The 14,451-nt window shown below is 36.7% G+C and overlaps 3 protein-coding genes and 1 non-coding gene across 10 annotated transcripts; 2 read left to right on the top strand and 2 right to left on the bottom strand.

Moving 5' to 3' along the window:
* Window positions 1–101: 101 nt before the first annotated feature.
* LOC110425377 (uncharacterized) lies at window positions 102–931 on the top strand. The gene is made up of 2 exons (XM_021440281.1): window positions 102–265; window positions 451–931. Exons 1-2 carry the CDS (start codon window positions 166–168, stop codon window positions 867–869), a joined length of 519 nt encoding a protein of 172 aa, XP_021295956.1. The 5' UTR covers window positions 102–165; the 3' UTR covers window positions 870–931.
* A 694-nt stretch (window positions 932–1,625) lies between these two features.
* On the bottom strand, window positions 1,626–1,697 carry TRNAP-AGG (transfer RNA proline (anticodon AGG)). The gene has a single exon. It is a non-coding gene; the product is annotated as a tRNA-Pro (tRNA).
* Window positions 1,698–2,340: 643 nt separating this feature from the next.
* On the top strand, window positions 2,341–4,230 carry LOC110421328 (Ribosomal protein L23/L15e family protein). Of its 2 annotated transcripts, XM_021434912.1 has the most exons (4): window positions 2,341–2,399; window positions 2,868–3,034; window positions 3,453–3,650; window positions 3,753–4,230. In XM_021434912.1, the coding sequence occupies exons 1-4, from the start codon at window positions 2,396–2,398 to the stop codon at window positions 3,996–3,998; spliced, it is 615 nt and encodes a 204-aa protein (XP_021290587.1). In that variant the 5' UTR covers window positions 2,341–2,395; the 3' UTR covers window positions 3,999–4,230. The 2 variants fall into 2 exon arrangements, with proteins under 2 accessions (XP_021290587.1, XP_021290581.1); XM_021434906.1 differs by lacking the exon at window positions 2,341–2,399 and having other exon boundaries at window positions 2,858–3,034.
* A 965-nt stretch (window positions 4,231–5,195) lies between these two features.
* On the bottom strand, window positions 5,196–14,194 carry MSH4 (MUTS-like protein 4). 6 transcript variants are annotated; one of them, XM_089783367.1, is made up of 22 exons: window positions 14,116–14,194; window positions 13,311–13,514; window positions 13,178–13,213; window positions 12,969–13,081; window positions 12,109–12,154; window positions 11,840–11,886; window positions 11,581–11,688; window positions 11,266–11,341; window positions 10,456–10,528; window positions 10,185–10,330; window positions 10,013–10,098; window positions 9,434–9,573; window positions 9,186–9,325; window positions 9,033–9,083; window positions 8,198–8,261; window positions 7,358–7,501; window positions 7,204–7,271; window positions 6,978–7,036; window positions 6,362–6,518; window positions 5,700–5,752; window positions 5,525–5,623; window positions 5,196–5,387 (listed from the first exon to the last, which is right to left on the bottom strand). In XM_089783367.1, exons 1-22 carry the CDS (start codon window positions 14,179–14,181, stop codon window positions 5,246–5,248), a joined length of 2,118 nt encoding a protein of 705 aa, XP_089639493.1. In that variant the 5' UTR covers window positions 14,182–14,194; the 3' UTR covers window positions 5,196–5,245. The 6 variants fall into 6 exon arrangements, 5 of the variants coding, with proteins under 5 accessions (XP_089639493.1, XP_089639495.1, XP_021290557.1 ...); XM_021434882.2 differs by having other exon boundaries at window positions 5,219–5,387; window positions 5,550–5,623; XM_089783369.1 differs by lacking the exon at window positions 14,116–14,194 and having other exon boundaries at window positions 13,364–13,413.
* Window positions 14,195–14,451: the final 257 nt, after the last annotated feature.

The following is a 14,451-nucleotide window of genomic DNA, read 5'->3' as shown; positions in this document are numbered from 1 at the left end:
AACTTGCAAGCAGGTAATCCTTGTCAAACAAGGAGTCGGTGGAGTTACACTATACAAACTAAGGCGTGGCTCTCAATCCTTCTTCACAAGATCACCTCATGTACATATCATAAACCGTCTCCTTCCTCCTCCTCGTTTCCTCGGTGACTTTTCTCTGGAGAAAACATGTCAGATTATCAGCGAAAGTATCGTCGAGAAAGTTATGGACATGGAGGTCCAAGGATGAGTCGTCCAAACTTGCCCGCAAGGGTACCCGTCGACACTGGTACCTTTTCCTCTCTCTCGTTTATTAATTTCTTATGTTAATGAAAACAAATTAAAGGAACAATATAAATGGTTATATATTTGAGTGTTGCCTTTGATTATAAGTTGATTTAAAACTAGCATGGACGTCTGGAACTTTTGATTTACGTAGTACTAATTCGATTTGTTCCCATGTTCATTTTCCAGGTTCGTTATGGCAACCCTTGCCTGCATGGGAGCGAAGATTCTGCGTAGTAGTCGGTGCAATGCCCTGGAAAAGATTTGTGCAAGCAAAGAACAATCTCTATCGGACTGACAAGGTTTATGAATGGAATGATTCGGCTGGGAAAAAGGCTTTCGACAAAGCCAAACAACGATTCTGGGCAGAATTCCATGGTTTTCCTTACAAGAAACACTTGCCTAGTGCAGACCTGTACATCGATACCAACATTGATTGGAATCCGGAAATTGATCCAGAACTTGCCTCGGGAATCAGGCCACCTTCTGATAATGAAGGAAAACAGGTTACTTCTAAAAAAAGAAGGGAAGGAAAAGAGGTTGTTAAAGAAATTGACTGCTTTTCAATTCCACTGGATCAGATTCAGGCAACTGGGTGGGACGGGTGATACTGCGGTCCGCAACACAGTTTTCCTGGATAGCAAACAGCAAAGGGCCAATATGAACAGCACTTGCCTTCATTTTGAATTTAATTTACTATCTGTTAGTGTCTCATACTCGTGCTAACTCTTGTCTGTTTCTTGGTTTGTTCTATTAATAGCTATGATTTGCCATCTCGTTTCGACACAATTTAACTAAAATATAAGATTAATTATCGTAAAATTAAGGTTTTGTTTGATTAATGAGTTTAAAGTTACAATTCTTTGTAATAAATTCTGCTCTTTCCATCTATCCATTAACAGCCAAAACTCAATGCATATATATTAATCTTAACCATTCCAACACTAATCCTCCACTTAATTTTCGATTCTCCCTGCCAAACAATATCTTAGGATAGAAAATATATTTTTCTCAATATATCTATACGTATATCTTTACAATTCCTACTCGTTATACATATATAAAGGATTCCTTCCCCTATTTCTTTCTGGATTTGGTTCAAGGCTGCATGTTTGTTCTCTCTTCTTGCTGAGCAGACAAAAAAGGAACAACTCCCATGCTTGGCAAGTGGTTATCCTTTACGTTGCGCCCATTAAGAGTTAAAGCTGTTTCGACTTGACATTTACATTCCAAATATTTGGCTATACTTGTTTATGCTTTTCCACAGTCATCACAACAAAGAGATGAGATTCTAGAGTTACAAAAGCCAAAAAGCGGTGAGTTGACGGAACACCGATTCTGTTGAGATTAAAAGAAACTGAAGAGGGGCATTCCGAGAATTGAACTCGGGACCTCTCGCACCCTAAGCGAGAATCATACCACTAGACCAAATGCCCTCACTTTGTAGGGAAGATATATATGACACTTTGTAATTTTTAATTCGACAATTCTTTTGGGCCAAACTTTTACGGCATCCCACTGATGACTGATCAAGTTTGATTCCAAAATTCCCCCACACTGTAAAATTAAGCACCATATTTTACAACCACATCTTTTTTGGACCTTAAATTTTTTCATTACTAGAGAGGTCAAACTCAATAGGGTTTAATATAGTTTGACCTAAAATGATGATTTAATTTGAATTTAAAGATGAAATAAATAAGAAATGAATACGAATCACCCCCGATTTCATAGTTATCTAGTTAATGACTATTCAAATCCATCATTTAAGTAAATTTTTTTCAAATTTAAGTAAATTTTTTTTAAAAAAAATTATCCTGATTGATTAGAGGAAACTTTGTGATAAAAACAGCAAGAATTGCTTTAGAACATATACACTAACTCGGCCCAAAACATAACATAAGCGCTCGCGTGGGCCCAATTGGATGTTCTAAACCAGCCCTATATCTACTTATTGGGCTAAGTGATGATTTAGTCTCTCGGACTCTTAATCATAGCAAAGAAAATGGACGGCCCAATTTGGAGTGTCCAATCAGGCTTGCCCACTATAAAATGTTATTTTACCCGCAGACCCTGGCCTCAGCTCGCTCCTTCTGTAAACGAAAACCCTAGCCACTCTCTGCGCAGCTCGCTAATGGGTACTCTCTCTTCAAACTCACTTTCTGTGTCTTTGCTGATTTCAGCTACAGATCGTTTCTTTCTTTCTCTCTGCTAGTATTTTTCTTCTGGGTTTCACTTAAGTCTTGTAACATTTCTACTTAGGGGTCGATCCTAGTTCTTATTTGCTTATGGTTTTGAAATAAGTAGAATCATTTGAGATTTTCTTTTCTTTTTTTTTTTTCATGGTAATTATCTCTGGTTTATGCTGTGGAACAAAGTAGTCAGCTTTCCGTTTTGAAAGTGGCTGAAATGCTTTTTTTTTTTCTGGTGAGGTGGGTTTAATCTTTTTTCCTTGTCAATTAGAAAATGGATAGGTTTTTATGGCTTAAAAATTGGGACCATTGCAGCGGAAAGTGATTTGTTCATGATGTAAAAAAGTCTTTGTCTTGCTGAACCGTTGCTTTGAATTATGCCGGGGTTTTATTGATGGGGATGAATGAATGTAGGGGCTTACAAGTACGTTTCGGAGCTATGGAGGAAGAAGCAGTCCGATGTAATGAGGTTTTTGCAGAGGGTGAGGTGCTGGGAATACCGCCAGCATCCATCAATCGTTAGGGTCAACCACCCTACGCGTCCTGACAAAGCACGCCGCCTGGGTTACAAGGCCAAGCAGGTAATGTCTATTTCAACAATTTGTGAAAGCTTGTGTTAGTTAATATTCATTTTCCTTTTCATTCTGAAAAAACACAGCAAGAACGTTAGCTTTAACACTTGATTTGCGTAGGTCTAGTAGTGTCCAGAATTTAATAAAGGGATGCTTCTGGAGACAAATTTGATTAATCAAGCAGTTAATCATTTGCAAGTGGCTTTTATTGTCTCAGTCAATATGTACTTATTTGTCTATATGCATGTGTTTTGTGGCTTTGGTGTTTTTTATTCTAAATTAAAAAGTATATAATGTGGGATTTTCAGACTGCATAATTTTATCAATCCATAATTTACTCATTCGTTTTCCAAATTAAATCATGTATATATGCATGTACTTTGTTTTCAAATATTTCCATCTGACAAACTGTGCACTCCATATCCAGGGTTTTGTGGTTTATCGTGTCCGTGTTAGGAGGGGTGGTCGGAAGAGGCCAGTTCCCAAGGGTATTGTCTATGGGAAGCCCACAAACCAGGGTGTTACCCAATTGAAGTTCCAGCGCAGCAAGCGATCTGTTGCAGAGGAGCGTGCCGGTCGAAAATTGGGAGGTCTCAGGGTTGTTAATTCATACTGGATCAATGAGGTTTGTATGACTTGCAAAAAGTTCTGGTTTGCCACCTTAGTGTGTATTTGGTTGTCCTGATTCCTTAATTAACACTCATTTATGTTGCATTTTGTTCTGTAGGATTCTACTTACAAGTACTTTGAGGTTATCCTGGTTGATGTTGCACACAATGCTATCCGCAATGATCCAAGGATTAACTGGATCTGCAATCCTGTCCACAAGCACAGGGAGCTTCGAGGGCTCACATCTGCTGGTAAGAAAAACAGGGGTCTACACGGGAAGGGTCACTTGTACCACAAGAATCGGCCTTCTCGCAGGGCAACCTGGAAGAGGAACAACACTCTCTCCCTTCGTCGCTACCGTTGAGTTTAGTGGTTTGCTTAGGCTTATTATTGCCTCCCTTGTTGATTTTATGAGTCATAATTTTCTGTTTGAAATTTTGGAGGTTCAAATTTTTGGAAGTTTAATATATTTTAAGTTTCAAAAATGGAGTCTTTAAGTTTGCATGGAATTTATTTTTGCTTGAGATGTGAATTTCTAAATTTATATGTTATGGGATTATCATAATAACTCTGTCAATTTCCCCATTTTGATTTCAGATATGGTTGCATAGTTGGTAATTTGGTCTGATTTTCCATCAAAACCGCATTTTTCAATCGTTGTGTTTTAACATCTATGTTGCGCGTATTTCTTTCAACAAAACTGACTTCTGATGGCGCATTAATAGGATTTATTGCACGTGCACAAAATGATTTTTCCAACATTGCACAATAGACTCATTAAACTATTGCAAAGCTTTACCATGATAGGCCCTGAAAAGTGAACACTGTTGAGCTCACATTAAAGGGCATACTATGGATTACAATTTTATGAGTAATCTATGGAACAAGAGAGCGGCTTAGAGCCTACCATCAATGTAGCTCCTCTTTGAGACTTTGCAATGCCTGCCGGATGGAGTCCTCGTTTTGGTTGGAGTACTTTAAGCATATCAGTCGTTGAGAAACATGATATGCCAACTGTATTTGATTATAGTGCAGGCAGTTTACATCCATTCGCCTCACTTCCTGGACAGTAAACATTAGGAGAATGCTCAATTAGCATTGTTCAAGAAAGAGGGCATTCTTTACATGCCATAGAGATCAAGATAAGATTCCAAAAAAAAAAAAAACATAGCAATCAAGAATTACGTAAAAGCTACATCGTATAAATTTCACATATATAACTGCAATGAACTGTGGAATTGATGTGGTGATATTGTTCTTGAAGTAGCAGTGTTTCACTCATGCAGCAGGCGATTGGAACCAAATCGAGTATTAGTCGTAAAACAAATATGACATGACAGTAGGACCATATGTCATCACTTAAGCGTGATGGAGCAGAAATAAAAGTGAACTCAAAATCTGCATAAATTTCAAACCATCTTTCTATCTACTTGACCGTAATTACCTTGTCTGTAATCCTTGATGTTATGCTTCTGGCTGTTTCAATCACCGAACTTGGTAATCCGCCACTTCTGCTAGTAGAAGGCCATAGTGGTGCTACATGTCTTGGCCATCCTGAGTTGAAACTGGGTAAAATCAGAATTTCAGTCAGAAAGGGCAGCAAACTTTCGATTAGAGCAGAAGAATATGGAATATCACCTTAAAATCTAGGCGGCCGTTTCTAATATCAACATCGAAGTGAAGAATTTTCACATTTGGATAGATGGTAGCTAATTCTGACAAGTTCTCCATATGAGTAGCAAATATAGTATACCTAAAGAAGATAATGCAAGAAAAGCCGTTAGTTTGTGCAAGTTTTATCATCTGTGTTCAACACCCTTTTTTTTTATTTTTTTTGAATCCTTTGCTATAGTTACTGGAAGAATGGAAATAGGTTAGGATAGCAGTTACGCAGTGAGTGATAGCAGATGCTCACAGCAGCTCCATGCTATTGCCAATCCATCAGAGGACGAAGTAGCCCTCCCAAGTTCATCCATAACAATTAGACTCCTATATCAAATAAGTCAATTAATATTCATTACTGTTGCATATCCCAAGATGTCAAGCACTTCAAACAGTTTCTCACCTTTGGGAGACATTCTGCATGACAAAAGCAGTCTCTTTCATCTCTGTCATAAACTGTAATATCCAACCAACCAGATGAGATGGTGCTTTGCTCCAGCGATCCATTTATAGGAAAATCTAAATTAGACCATATGTGACTCCATCTTATAGCATCATCGGGCAAATGTCTAAACTTATTGCATTTTAAACCATTTTCATTTGCCTCCACTCTTCACTGGATGTTTCCAGCCTCGGCATGGAAACTCTCTATTTTTTTGAGCCTGAATGATAGTTTGCATACCCCAGCCAATTTATAAAAGTATAATTAGGAGAGCCAGAAACAATTTAATTTCTTGGAAAATCTCACTCCTGGCAGTTATCTATATACCAGAAACTTCAAGAAAGCAATTTGCTGAATTATGATAATAACTATGGCGTACATACAAGAAGGATGAAAACCATTCTCTGCATGTTTAGATACTAAAAATAAATATAGTTCAAATTTAGCAATATGTTGAGTAACTTTTAAAGTGAAAACTGATGTCCAGCGTCTATTTGATAGTTAAAGCTGATAGCATAAACATATATTGAAAGAATCACTGCATCGAGAAGACAATCTTTTTTTCTTTTCTTTTCATCAGGAGTAGTGACAAAGGGGTGAAATGAAAATATCAGATATTTTACCGTACTAGAGTTTGATTCAAGATTATCCATTGTGCCCATCCTTGTAAATATACGATCAACTACTCTAATTGTTGCAAAGCGGGCAGGAACATAGCAACCAATCTGAGCAAGAATAACTATGAGACACACTTGTTGAAGATAAGTGCTCTTCCCGCTCCTGGTTGGAGAAATAGATAGTTTAGACTAAGGCAGGATATCACCTAAATTGCTATGGTTTTTACATATAACAATCAGAAGTTGGTATTGATCATATCCAGGCAAAGGCACTCTGTCAAGGAGAAAAAACAATGTCATGATGGTCAATTGCCAGAGGCAGCCACTTCAACCTACAGCTAAAGAGAAGTGAAATTAAGACTTACCCTCGACCAGAATCATGAGACTTGGTCTAAACGTGATGATTAAGGCTAATAAAACAAGTCTAAGGCAACGCAAAAAATTCTGGTCTCCAAGGCATCACTTGAAGTTAAAAAGACGACTAACTTGTTATTTAGTACAGGTTTCATCAGATTACATTTTCTATGTTGCAGATAGTAAGGCTATAATTGAAACGGAAAACCGTACATACAATGACTTACAAGTCCTAGCAAGGAGCAGTTTCCATGAAAGAGTTCCTTACATGTTTGGCCCCATTGCAATAACCATGTTTGATGCTTCTGAAATAAAGATGTTGTTGGGCTGCCACCAAAACAACATTTTAAAATCTTAGGGGCACCTAAGAACATTAAGAAGAATCCATGACTGTCATTTATCTAATGATAGCAGTGTAATTATCTGAGTTTCCCCAAGAAAAAATCTGAGATAAGCAGTAAAAGTACTGTTAATTACTAAATAAAATAATATACCACAAAATCACTGTGTATGCTTTCTAGGATGGGGTGTCTACCAGCATCAATTGCCAGAGGGCCATCATCTGTGAGAATTAGTCACCATTAATAATTTCCTGATCAAACCTGGAAGATGATAAGAATACATACTAAAAGTTGGGAAATAAATTACCAGTAAATTCTGGCCTAATATATCGGTCAACAGGCTTGGTTGATATTGTATGAGCAAATGAATTAACAATCATATCTAATAGGCACAGCACTTCAGCAAGCAGTGTGAGCACAGAGATGTCCTCCCTTATAGCATCAACTAGGGCTACAAATCACATAAAGTTAACATAAGTCATGAATGAAACCATTGCAACATCAGAAAACATAGGGGAAAGGTACCATATGTGAAACAAGCTTCAAAAAGATATTTTACATATATATATATATATATATATATATATATTCAGATATTTTGTCAAAAGCTTTATCAATAAAACAATAATGGCTACAGGTTAAATGAAATCTATATAATTCATATAATTAATTGCAATGGCACTTATTTCTGACAAGATTTGCAGTGTCATATCAATTGGCAGACATGACACTGAAATGTCCACATTTGTGAAGAAGTTATGTGAGCAGCTTAAGCTTTGCAGCATAGTCTTGGATAGCCCAAGAAATAAGAAGAAAGACTCTATCATGGCAAAGACTCTATCCTGGCAAAATTGACAATGCTTTTCGAAGATTTGACTGCATGCTCAATCCGCACTGTGATCCCTCAGTAACCATTACAATAGTAAGGCACCTTTTTCTGCAACTCAATACTGATAGTTTAATTCACTTAAGGTAAATCCATTGAGTAAGAGATTCATGAAATTTTAAAATATTTTTACTTAACATCAAGAAAACCAAGCTTCATGAGATCAATAGTGTTCTGTGAATTACATGAAAACTCCTTTCAGAGACAAAAAGACAAGTAAAACTTGTCAGAGTTCTTGAAACTAAGCAGTCAATCACAAACCTTCCAAGCAAACTTCTGTTCGTATATAACACTCTCCAGCTGCAGATTTATTTCTGACATTCAGCTGCAAATTATGCAATTTAGATAGATAGCTCGAAGCATTTTAAAGACTAGACAGGCTGATGAATGTACGACTATTACAAACATAGTAGCATGCTGATATTCACAAACAAATATATATATGGCTGCATAGCATACAAAATCAAACAGTACCCTGGTTTATTAATAGACTAATCAATCAACCCATAAAATAATGTTTGAATGAATTTATGCATACTAAACACCATATACCACATCAACCATCATATTGAATACTTATACTACCACAAAAAATAACTTTAACAACATGCAGCGCTGCACTGTACTGTAGGTAAATATGTGACAATATCACTTGATTACTTATCATATTAACTAATTGTTTTAATTTTCTAATATAACTCGCACCTGCCTTATCATGCTTAACAATGTGATTGCTTTATTCACTATCCTAGGGAAAAGATAGGAAGTCTATAATATGATACATGCCAAATGCTAATACATTTACAGCACCCCCATGTACCTCCTCTCTAGTACCATAGTAGTTGTGCAACACTCAAACTACCCAAGGTCAGCAAAAAATTATTTAACCTGACTCAATGGTCATTCAGCCAATCAAACGGCAGATATAGATCTGAGTTTACTCCAGAAACAATACGAAGAAAACTCTCGGTTAAAATTATTTGCATATAAAAAATCTTTTAAAGCATTACCTCCTCTAATGATAAATGAGCAAGTTCAATATCATACCATGAACCAACATCAAACCACAACTACAGCATCGTTAAACAATACTTACAGAAGCAAGTTCCAAAGTTGAGCAATGTACATTATTCCCATGTTTCACAACCTGATTTTCCCATCACAAGCATACTGGAGTCAGAGATGATCCAAGGAAATTTTCATATACAGAGCAGTACATGAAGTAACAGAGAAAAGTTCTTATGCCAACCTGAATGAACTTGCTGGGAAGCTGTCCCTGAATGTCTTTCTGTGGAATGCTAAAGTAAAAACCTTGTCTACTGTTAAATGGGAGTTTCAGATTCGGCATCTTGTATTCTTCCCGGTACTTGTTTGCAAGGTTATGTATAGCTGTCAATCCAATATTAAATAGTTTTTAGGTAGACAAATAACCCATCTTAAAATGACCAAAATAAAGGAGAGCCACAACAATAGATTTGGAGAAGAGGAGGGGGCAACCTTCACTGGTATCACAAAAGGATCTCCGAGCTATATCCAGCAGCCCATCAATTCCAGCCTTGACAGCAAAACACTGCTGTGTGCGGGCGACAAAAGGAACCCGTGCGTGAAGCACGTCTTCATCAATCACCACTCCAATTCTAACAGAAGAAAGTATATTCCAGAAATTAGTTGTTTAACTCTGTGCTTATATAGTTCATTTAACCTTTGAAGATGATCTTTACCCAATATCAATGAGAAACATGCTCAGCAAAACACTACTCAATAAACTAAAACATGTATACCATATGACAAGAAACTACCAAACATTCTCAAGAAGGGAAAACTGCAATTTGTGAATAGAATGCCATCAAAATATTAAGTTCTTAAGTTTTTGGCCATCCACAACCTATATGTTGCTGCTCGACACCAATCTCACATTGCCTTTTCGTTAAATGTGAATATTCTTGCCATTCTTCTTTTGGCTAATTAGTATCTTGAGAACACAGAGGAAAACAGATGCATGGTCAACACTATCAAGGAGAGCCATGCAAAGAGAAAGATTTGTAAGTTGTTAGTTTAGGGAAATGTGTCTCATACCTCTTTCTAATGTCAGCATATTTCTCGATTTCACATATAGACTTGTAAACATTCGCAAGAAGAAAACTTTTTGCATCCTTAAGCACCTAATTATAAAAAATAAAAAAACCACCAGTATATCAAAATAAGTTCCAGTAGGAGTCCAACAATGAAAGGAAGAAAAGAACTTTACCTTTGACAGTAATGGCAAGGCATCTAATGCAGTTTTGAGAAGAATGATGCTTGATATCAACATTTGGCTCTTTCTAGCGTTTTCCACGACCAAGACTTCATTTGTTACTTTCTTTGGCTTGAAGCAGAAATGACAAAGTACCCTATCTGCATGAAGTGAATGAAAAGGTCAGGTTTAGATAGTAGTCATAAATCTACAACTTTCCACAAGGCTGTCTAATCTATTTTCTTCTTCTTGGGTAATTGCTCCTTTTCATCAGAATTTAGCTTACCAGTCTCCTTTGGGAACTTTCGCAAGACCTGAGACAGTCCAAAGAATAGCTGTTCATCGCTCATCAACTCATCCTGAAATCAAGTGCAGAAGAGATCATCTTTTGCTCCAAAATAGTTGTTCCTTAATGAATTTAACTATTAGGGTAAGACTAAATCTTAAGAAGTAATTGAGAATGAGTCTCTTATCTACAAAATTGAAATGAAAAAATGATCTAGGTTTGGAAATTTACTCAATTAAGCGCAGAGACAACCTGTCAGACAAAGCCCTAGGCATTACAATGTGTATATTTTGGAGCATCAGAACGAGTGTCACACTAAAACAATAGGGGTAGTAAACATGAACAATAGAATACAGCTCTTTGTTTAAGTTACTTGGTTCACTCGTGGTATCCTTAAAACATAATGGCACCTGAATGGTTTAAAAGGGATTTTTTCACCACCACCAAGTGGTTGATGTGTAAGGTTGTGGTGACTTAACTTACTTTACCGAAAACACAATTTATAATATCTACATTTATGTCAGCACTCAAATGTACATGTTTATGTGTGCAGAACAAAAATAACCAACCCAAACAACAGAAGTGCTTTTGGCATTGCCTGGTATTTACTACTACTTGATAAAGTTTTCAGTTGAAGCCAAGATGCTGCAAAAAGAATGCCAGGCTACATGGGACACTCATATTAAGATCCATAAGATCTCTCGGGGAAGTTGGAGAAGTCTATGGAAGTTAGAAGCATCTTCTAGAGTGGATCAAAATTTAACATAGCTCCGCAGGAGAAATCTGATGGAAGGCGAAAGCAAGACTAACCAGGCAATCCAGACGCGTATTGATAGTTTCAATATCTTTTAAAGGCTGCAAAAGATTGGCACGAAGAAGTCTAGTCCTGGAGAAGAAGTTCCACATTTTTGGCATATAAAAGTAAAAAGATTAGGTACTACTCAAAATGGTTTTCTGTGCTCACTTAAATGTCTTATATACTCCAAGAGGGAACTTTTGAAGTGGTGAACCAATGCATTGACAGCTTAAAAATAAATGGAAGACGTGATGACTTGGGAGAGAAGTTAGGAAGCAGTTCATGAGATGACATGTCACATAAGCCAACTTATCTGATTCTCAACATACCCTCCAACAGTTTTTGTTGTCTTAAGCATGTGGAATAGACTTCTTTTCTTGTTGCTTGTGCCCCAAAGTGCAGAATGAAAAGGTTCAATAATTTCTAAGTTTTGGACACTGCCATCCACAATCAAACATATTGCATTTTAACAAAGAAAAACCAGTAAATATCAAGATTTGTAAAGGTCTAGAATATGCTGTAGTAGTAAATATGTTACCAGAAACTGGTCCAATTTATAGGTGCAACTGAAGCAGAAAGTAACAATACCTAGTAGCATCAATGTTCATGTGGTCAAATGATCCATTAAAAGTAACCTGCAGTAAAGAAAGTTCCAAGAAAGAAAAAGGGCAAAGATTGTAATTCTTCACAAAGAAAAAGGAGGATGAACTGATCATAACAACTCTTACTTTGCCTCAAGATGTCACACATATATTTTTAGAGATTGAATTAACTTCAGAGGTACAATAAACTTCAAACAGAACAACCACTTAGTTTTGTCCCAAGCATTCCAATGGGATTAGCTATGAAGCACATACCGATAGGGAATGGTTTGTGACAATAACACCTTTCTCTGCTTCTATCCTGAGGAATGGCACAAAATGAACTTGTGCTTCAGAAGTATAAATCAACCAACAAAAGTAAATCAAAACTAATGAGAAGCACCTTGAAATCAGAAACTTGAAGCAAACCTCAGATCACTAAAATTGATCAAATTAAAAGGAGACTTCAAAGATGAAAACAGATGATACAGTTCCATGAAGAATGGAACACATAATGTAGTTACAAGAACTATTATATGACTGAACAATATTTTGAGAAAGTACATAGAGATTCAAACATGTAATTATATTTGGTTTACAGCTGTCAGTCAAAGTTTTCCCTTTTAACACAGTTTTATGCAACCCTTGACTCCAAAGAATTATACCATTTTCAAGTAAATCTAAAATTCCGTCGACTTGAACTTTTCCCTGTGGAAGAGCTGCCTAAGACAATTCACAACAGATAGTGAGCTGGATAAAAGGGCAATTACATGCAAAAATAGCTCCAATTGTTCTGGATCCAGGAAATGATAGGATCTCCATATCATTTATTTTCAGCATGCAATGAACATAATGACCTTAAAGCACCTTAGGATACAGTCTAATTAATGCTAACCTTCGTCAGTTGTTGGGCCAAGATGAAGATGTTGTACTATAATGACTAATGCTGGTAGTTGCTTTTGTCTTGGGGAAATTACCCAATAAGGGATGACCTCTAATCTCAGCTTTTTTTTGTGTTCCTCACTTAGATGTTTTGATGTTTTGCAATGAACTAGACATCATCCATGAACATCAAATGGAACACTCTTAAACATGCTGCCATACCAACATAAAATAGCTTAAGTTTCTGAAAGTACCACTTGATTGTAGCAGAAGCAGAAGCCAAGCAAAGATAATACTGTTTGTAGTAACTATCCAAACCAAGAGCTGAAGGCTCTCTGGCAGCTAAATTTTTAATCAGCATTGCACCCTGAATTTTTAACCACAGTGACATTCCAACAAAAGATACACAATGTCAGACCCATAATGTAACATGCAAATGAAGAGTGAGATGTATCTATGTGACCTTGGTGTCATCAAAGCAACCACGAGCCATGACAATCTGCAGAAAACAACACATGGCATTAGATCATCGAACAGGCAAATTTTCCACTAGGCACAACCACACCAGGACATTTCTAATTGTCCAGTCACATCACCTTCTTGACTGAAGCATAAAACCGATCTACCAGTTCTGATACTCCCACCATACCTTCAGGAGCCAGTTTGTTTGGAGGAACAATGATCACCATGGGATCATAGAAATGAAGCAAAGTTTTTGTATTCTGATATGAGCTACTGGTTTCAATGTATTGAGAAAGATGCAAAGAAGCTGATCTTAAGTCAAAGGCAGCCACTCCAACCTGTATGGTACAGTGATTGCGGTTAGTAAGGCATTGTGAATTTCACTGCTATATAATCATCTTACTTTGCAGAGTTCATTATCAAATCAAATTCTTGTATTGGATTCAATGCAAAGTTCTGTCGTAAAATTTCATTCACATTGTGCTAATTATTCTGTTTTTCGTTCCGTTCGATTAAGGGTGCCGTTATCTATAGGAAAAACTTTATCTTCAACTAATCAATCTCTAACTTAGTAGTACTATCTTATTGTAGTTTTATAAAACCTAGTCGTCCATTCTTACGTGAAATTTTAAATCAGGCATGACAATTTAAAAGAATAAAAAAATATTAAGATGAAGCTCGAGAGTCGAGACAACTGTTTGGTGGATTAGAAAACTAAAGGAAAACAGAATAAAGAGAATTCTCAAGTTGATTTTATTTTTCATTTTCAAATTCCAAGTGGAAACTCGAATTCGCCAAGCTAAGACAGTGAAATCAGCTTATTTCAATGAAAAAAAATTTGAGAGCTCTCTGTGCGAGTAATGGAAAAGAAAACATAACAGTAAAAGCTCAAACATTCTTCAGTTTACGTGCATTTTCTGAGAAACCAAACAGAGGTACCTCTTTAGCTCTATTCTCGATGAGACCGATCACGAAGCTTGACCTCTCTCCTCCGTCGTCTTCCATTTCGATTAAGCAACAAAATGTAGACGCGCAAAAAATGAAAATTGGCACTGAAATCGTGTCGTATTTAAATAAGGTCCGGCCCTCAGTACGTTGAGCATGGTGCGTACTCTTGTTAACATACGCACCCCTAACGGACTGGAATCTGATTTAAATAAGATTAAGATGGCTTATAACTGAAGCCGATCACCGCGTGGCTGACTACTCCTATTTTCTCGAAATCAAAATTAAAAAAATTGTTTAATTATCTGAACAAAAAATTAAAAAAGATAA

Source organism: Theobroma umbraticum, unplaced genomic scaffold (genome assembly GCF_002168275.2).
Source record: "Theobroma umbraticum cultivar Fairchild unplaced genomic scaffold, ASM216827v3 scaffold_30.0, whole genome shotgun sequence".
NCBI classification, from domain to species: Eukaryota; Viridiplantae; Streptophyta; class Magnoliopsida; order Malvales; family Malvaceae; genus Theobroma; species Theobroma umbraticum.
Note: the sequence above shows the minus strand (reverse complement) of the source record. Positions and strands in the feature narration are given on the sequence as shown.

Bases quoted from the DNA above. Each gene is read 5' to 3' on its own strand.
- LOC110425377 (XM_021440281.1), top strand. From the start codon at position 166: ATGTCAGATTATCAGCGAAAGTATCGTCGAGAAAGTTATGGACATGGA. The intron at 266-450 runs GTACCTTTTCCT...TTCATTTTCCAG, and splicing joins AAGGGTACCCGTCGACACTG to GTTCGTTATGGCAACCCTTG.
- LOC110421328 (XM_021434906.1), top strand. From the start codon at position 2,858: ATGAATGTAGGGGCTTACAAGTACGTTTCGGAGCTATGGAGGAAGAAG. The intron at 3,035-3,452 runs GTAATGTCTATT...CTCCATATCCAG, and splicing joins TGGGTTACAAGGCCAAGCAG to GGTTTTGTGGTTTATCGTGT. The intron at 3,651-3,752 runs GTTTGTATGACT...TTTGTTCTGTAG, and splicing joins ATTCATACTGGATCAATGAG to GATTCTACTTACAAGTACTT.
- MSH4 (XM_089783367.1), bottom strand. From the start codon at position 14,181: ATGGAAGACGACGGAGGAGAGAGGTCAAGCTTCGTGATCGGTCTCATC. The intron at 9,574-10,012 runs GTATGAGACACA...TTCTTCTGTTAG, and splicing joins TATGCTGACATTAGAAAGAG to AATTGGAGTGGTGATTGATG. The intron at 6,519-6,977 runs GTAAGGAACTCT...TTCTCCAACCAG, and splicing joins ATTGCAATGGGGCCAAACAT to GAGCGGGAAGAGCACTTATC.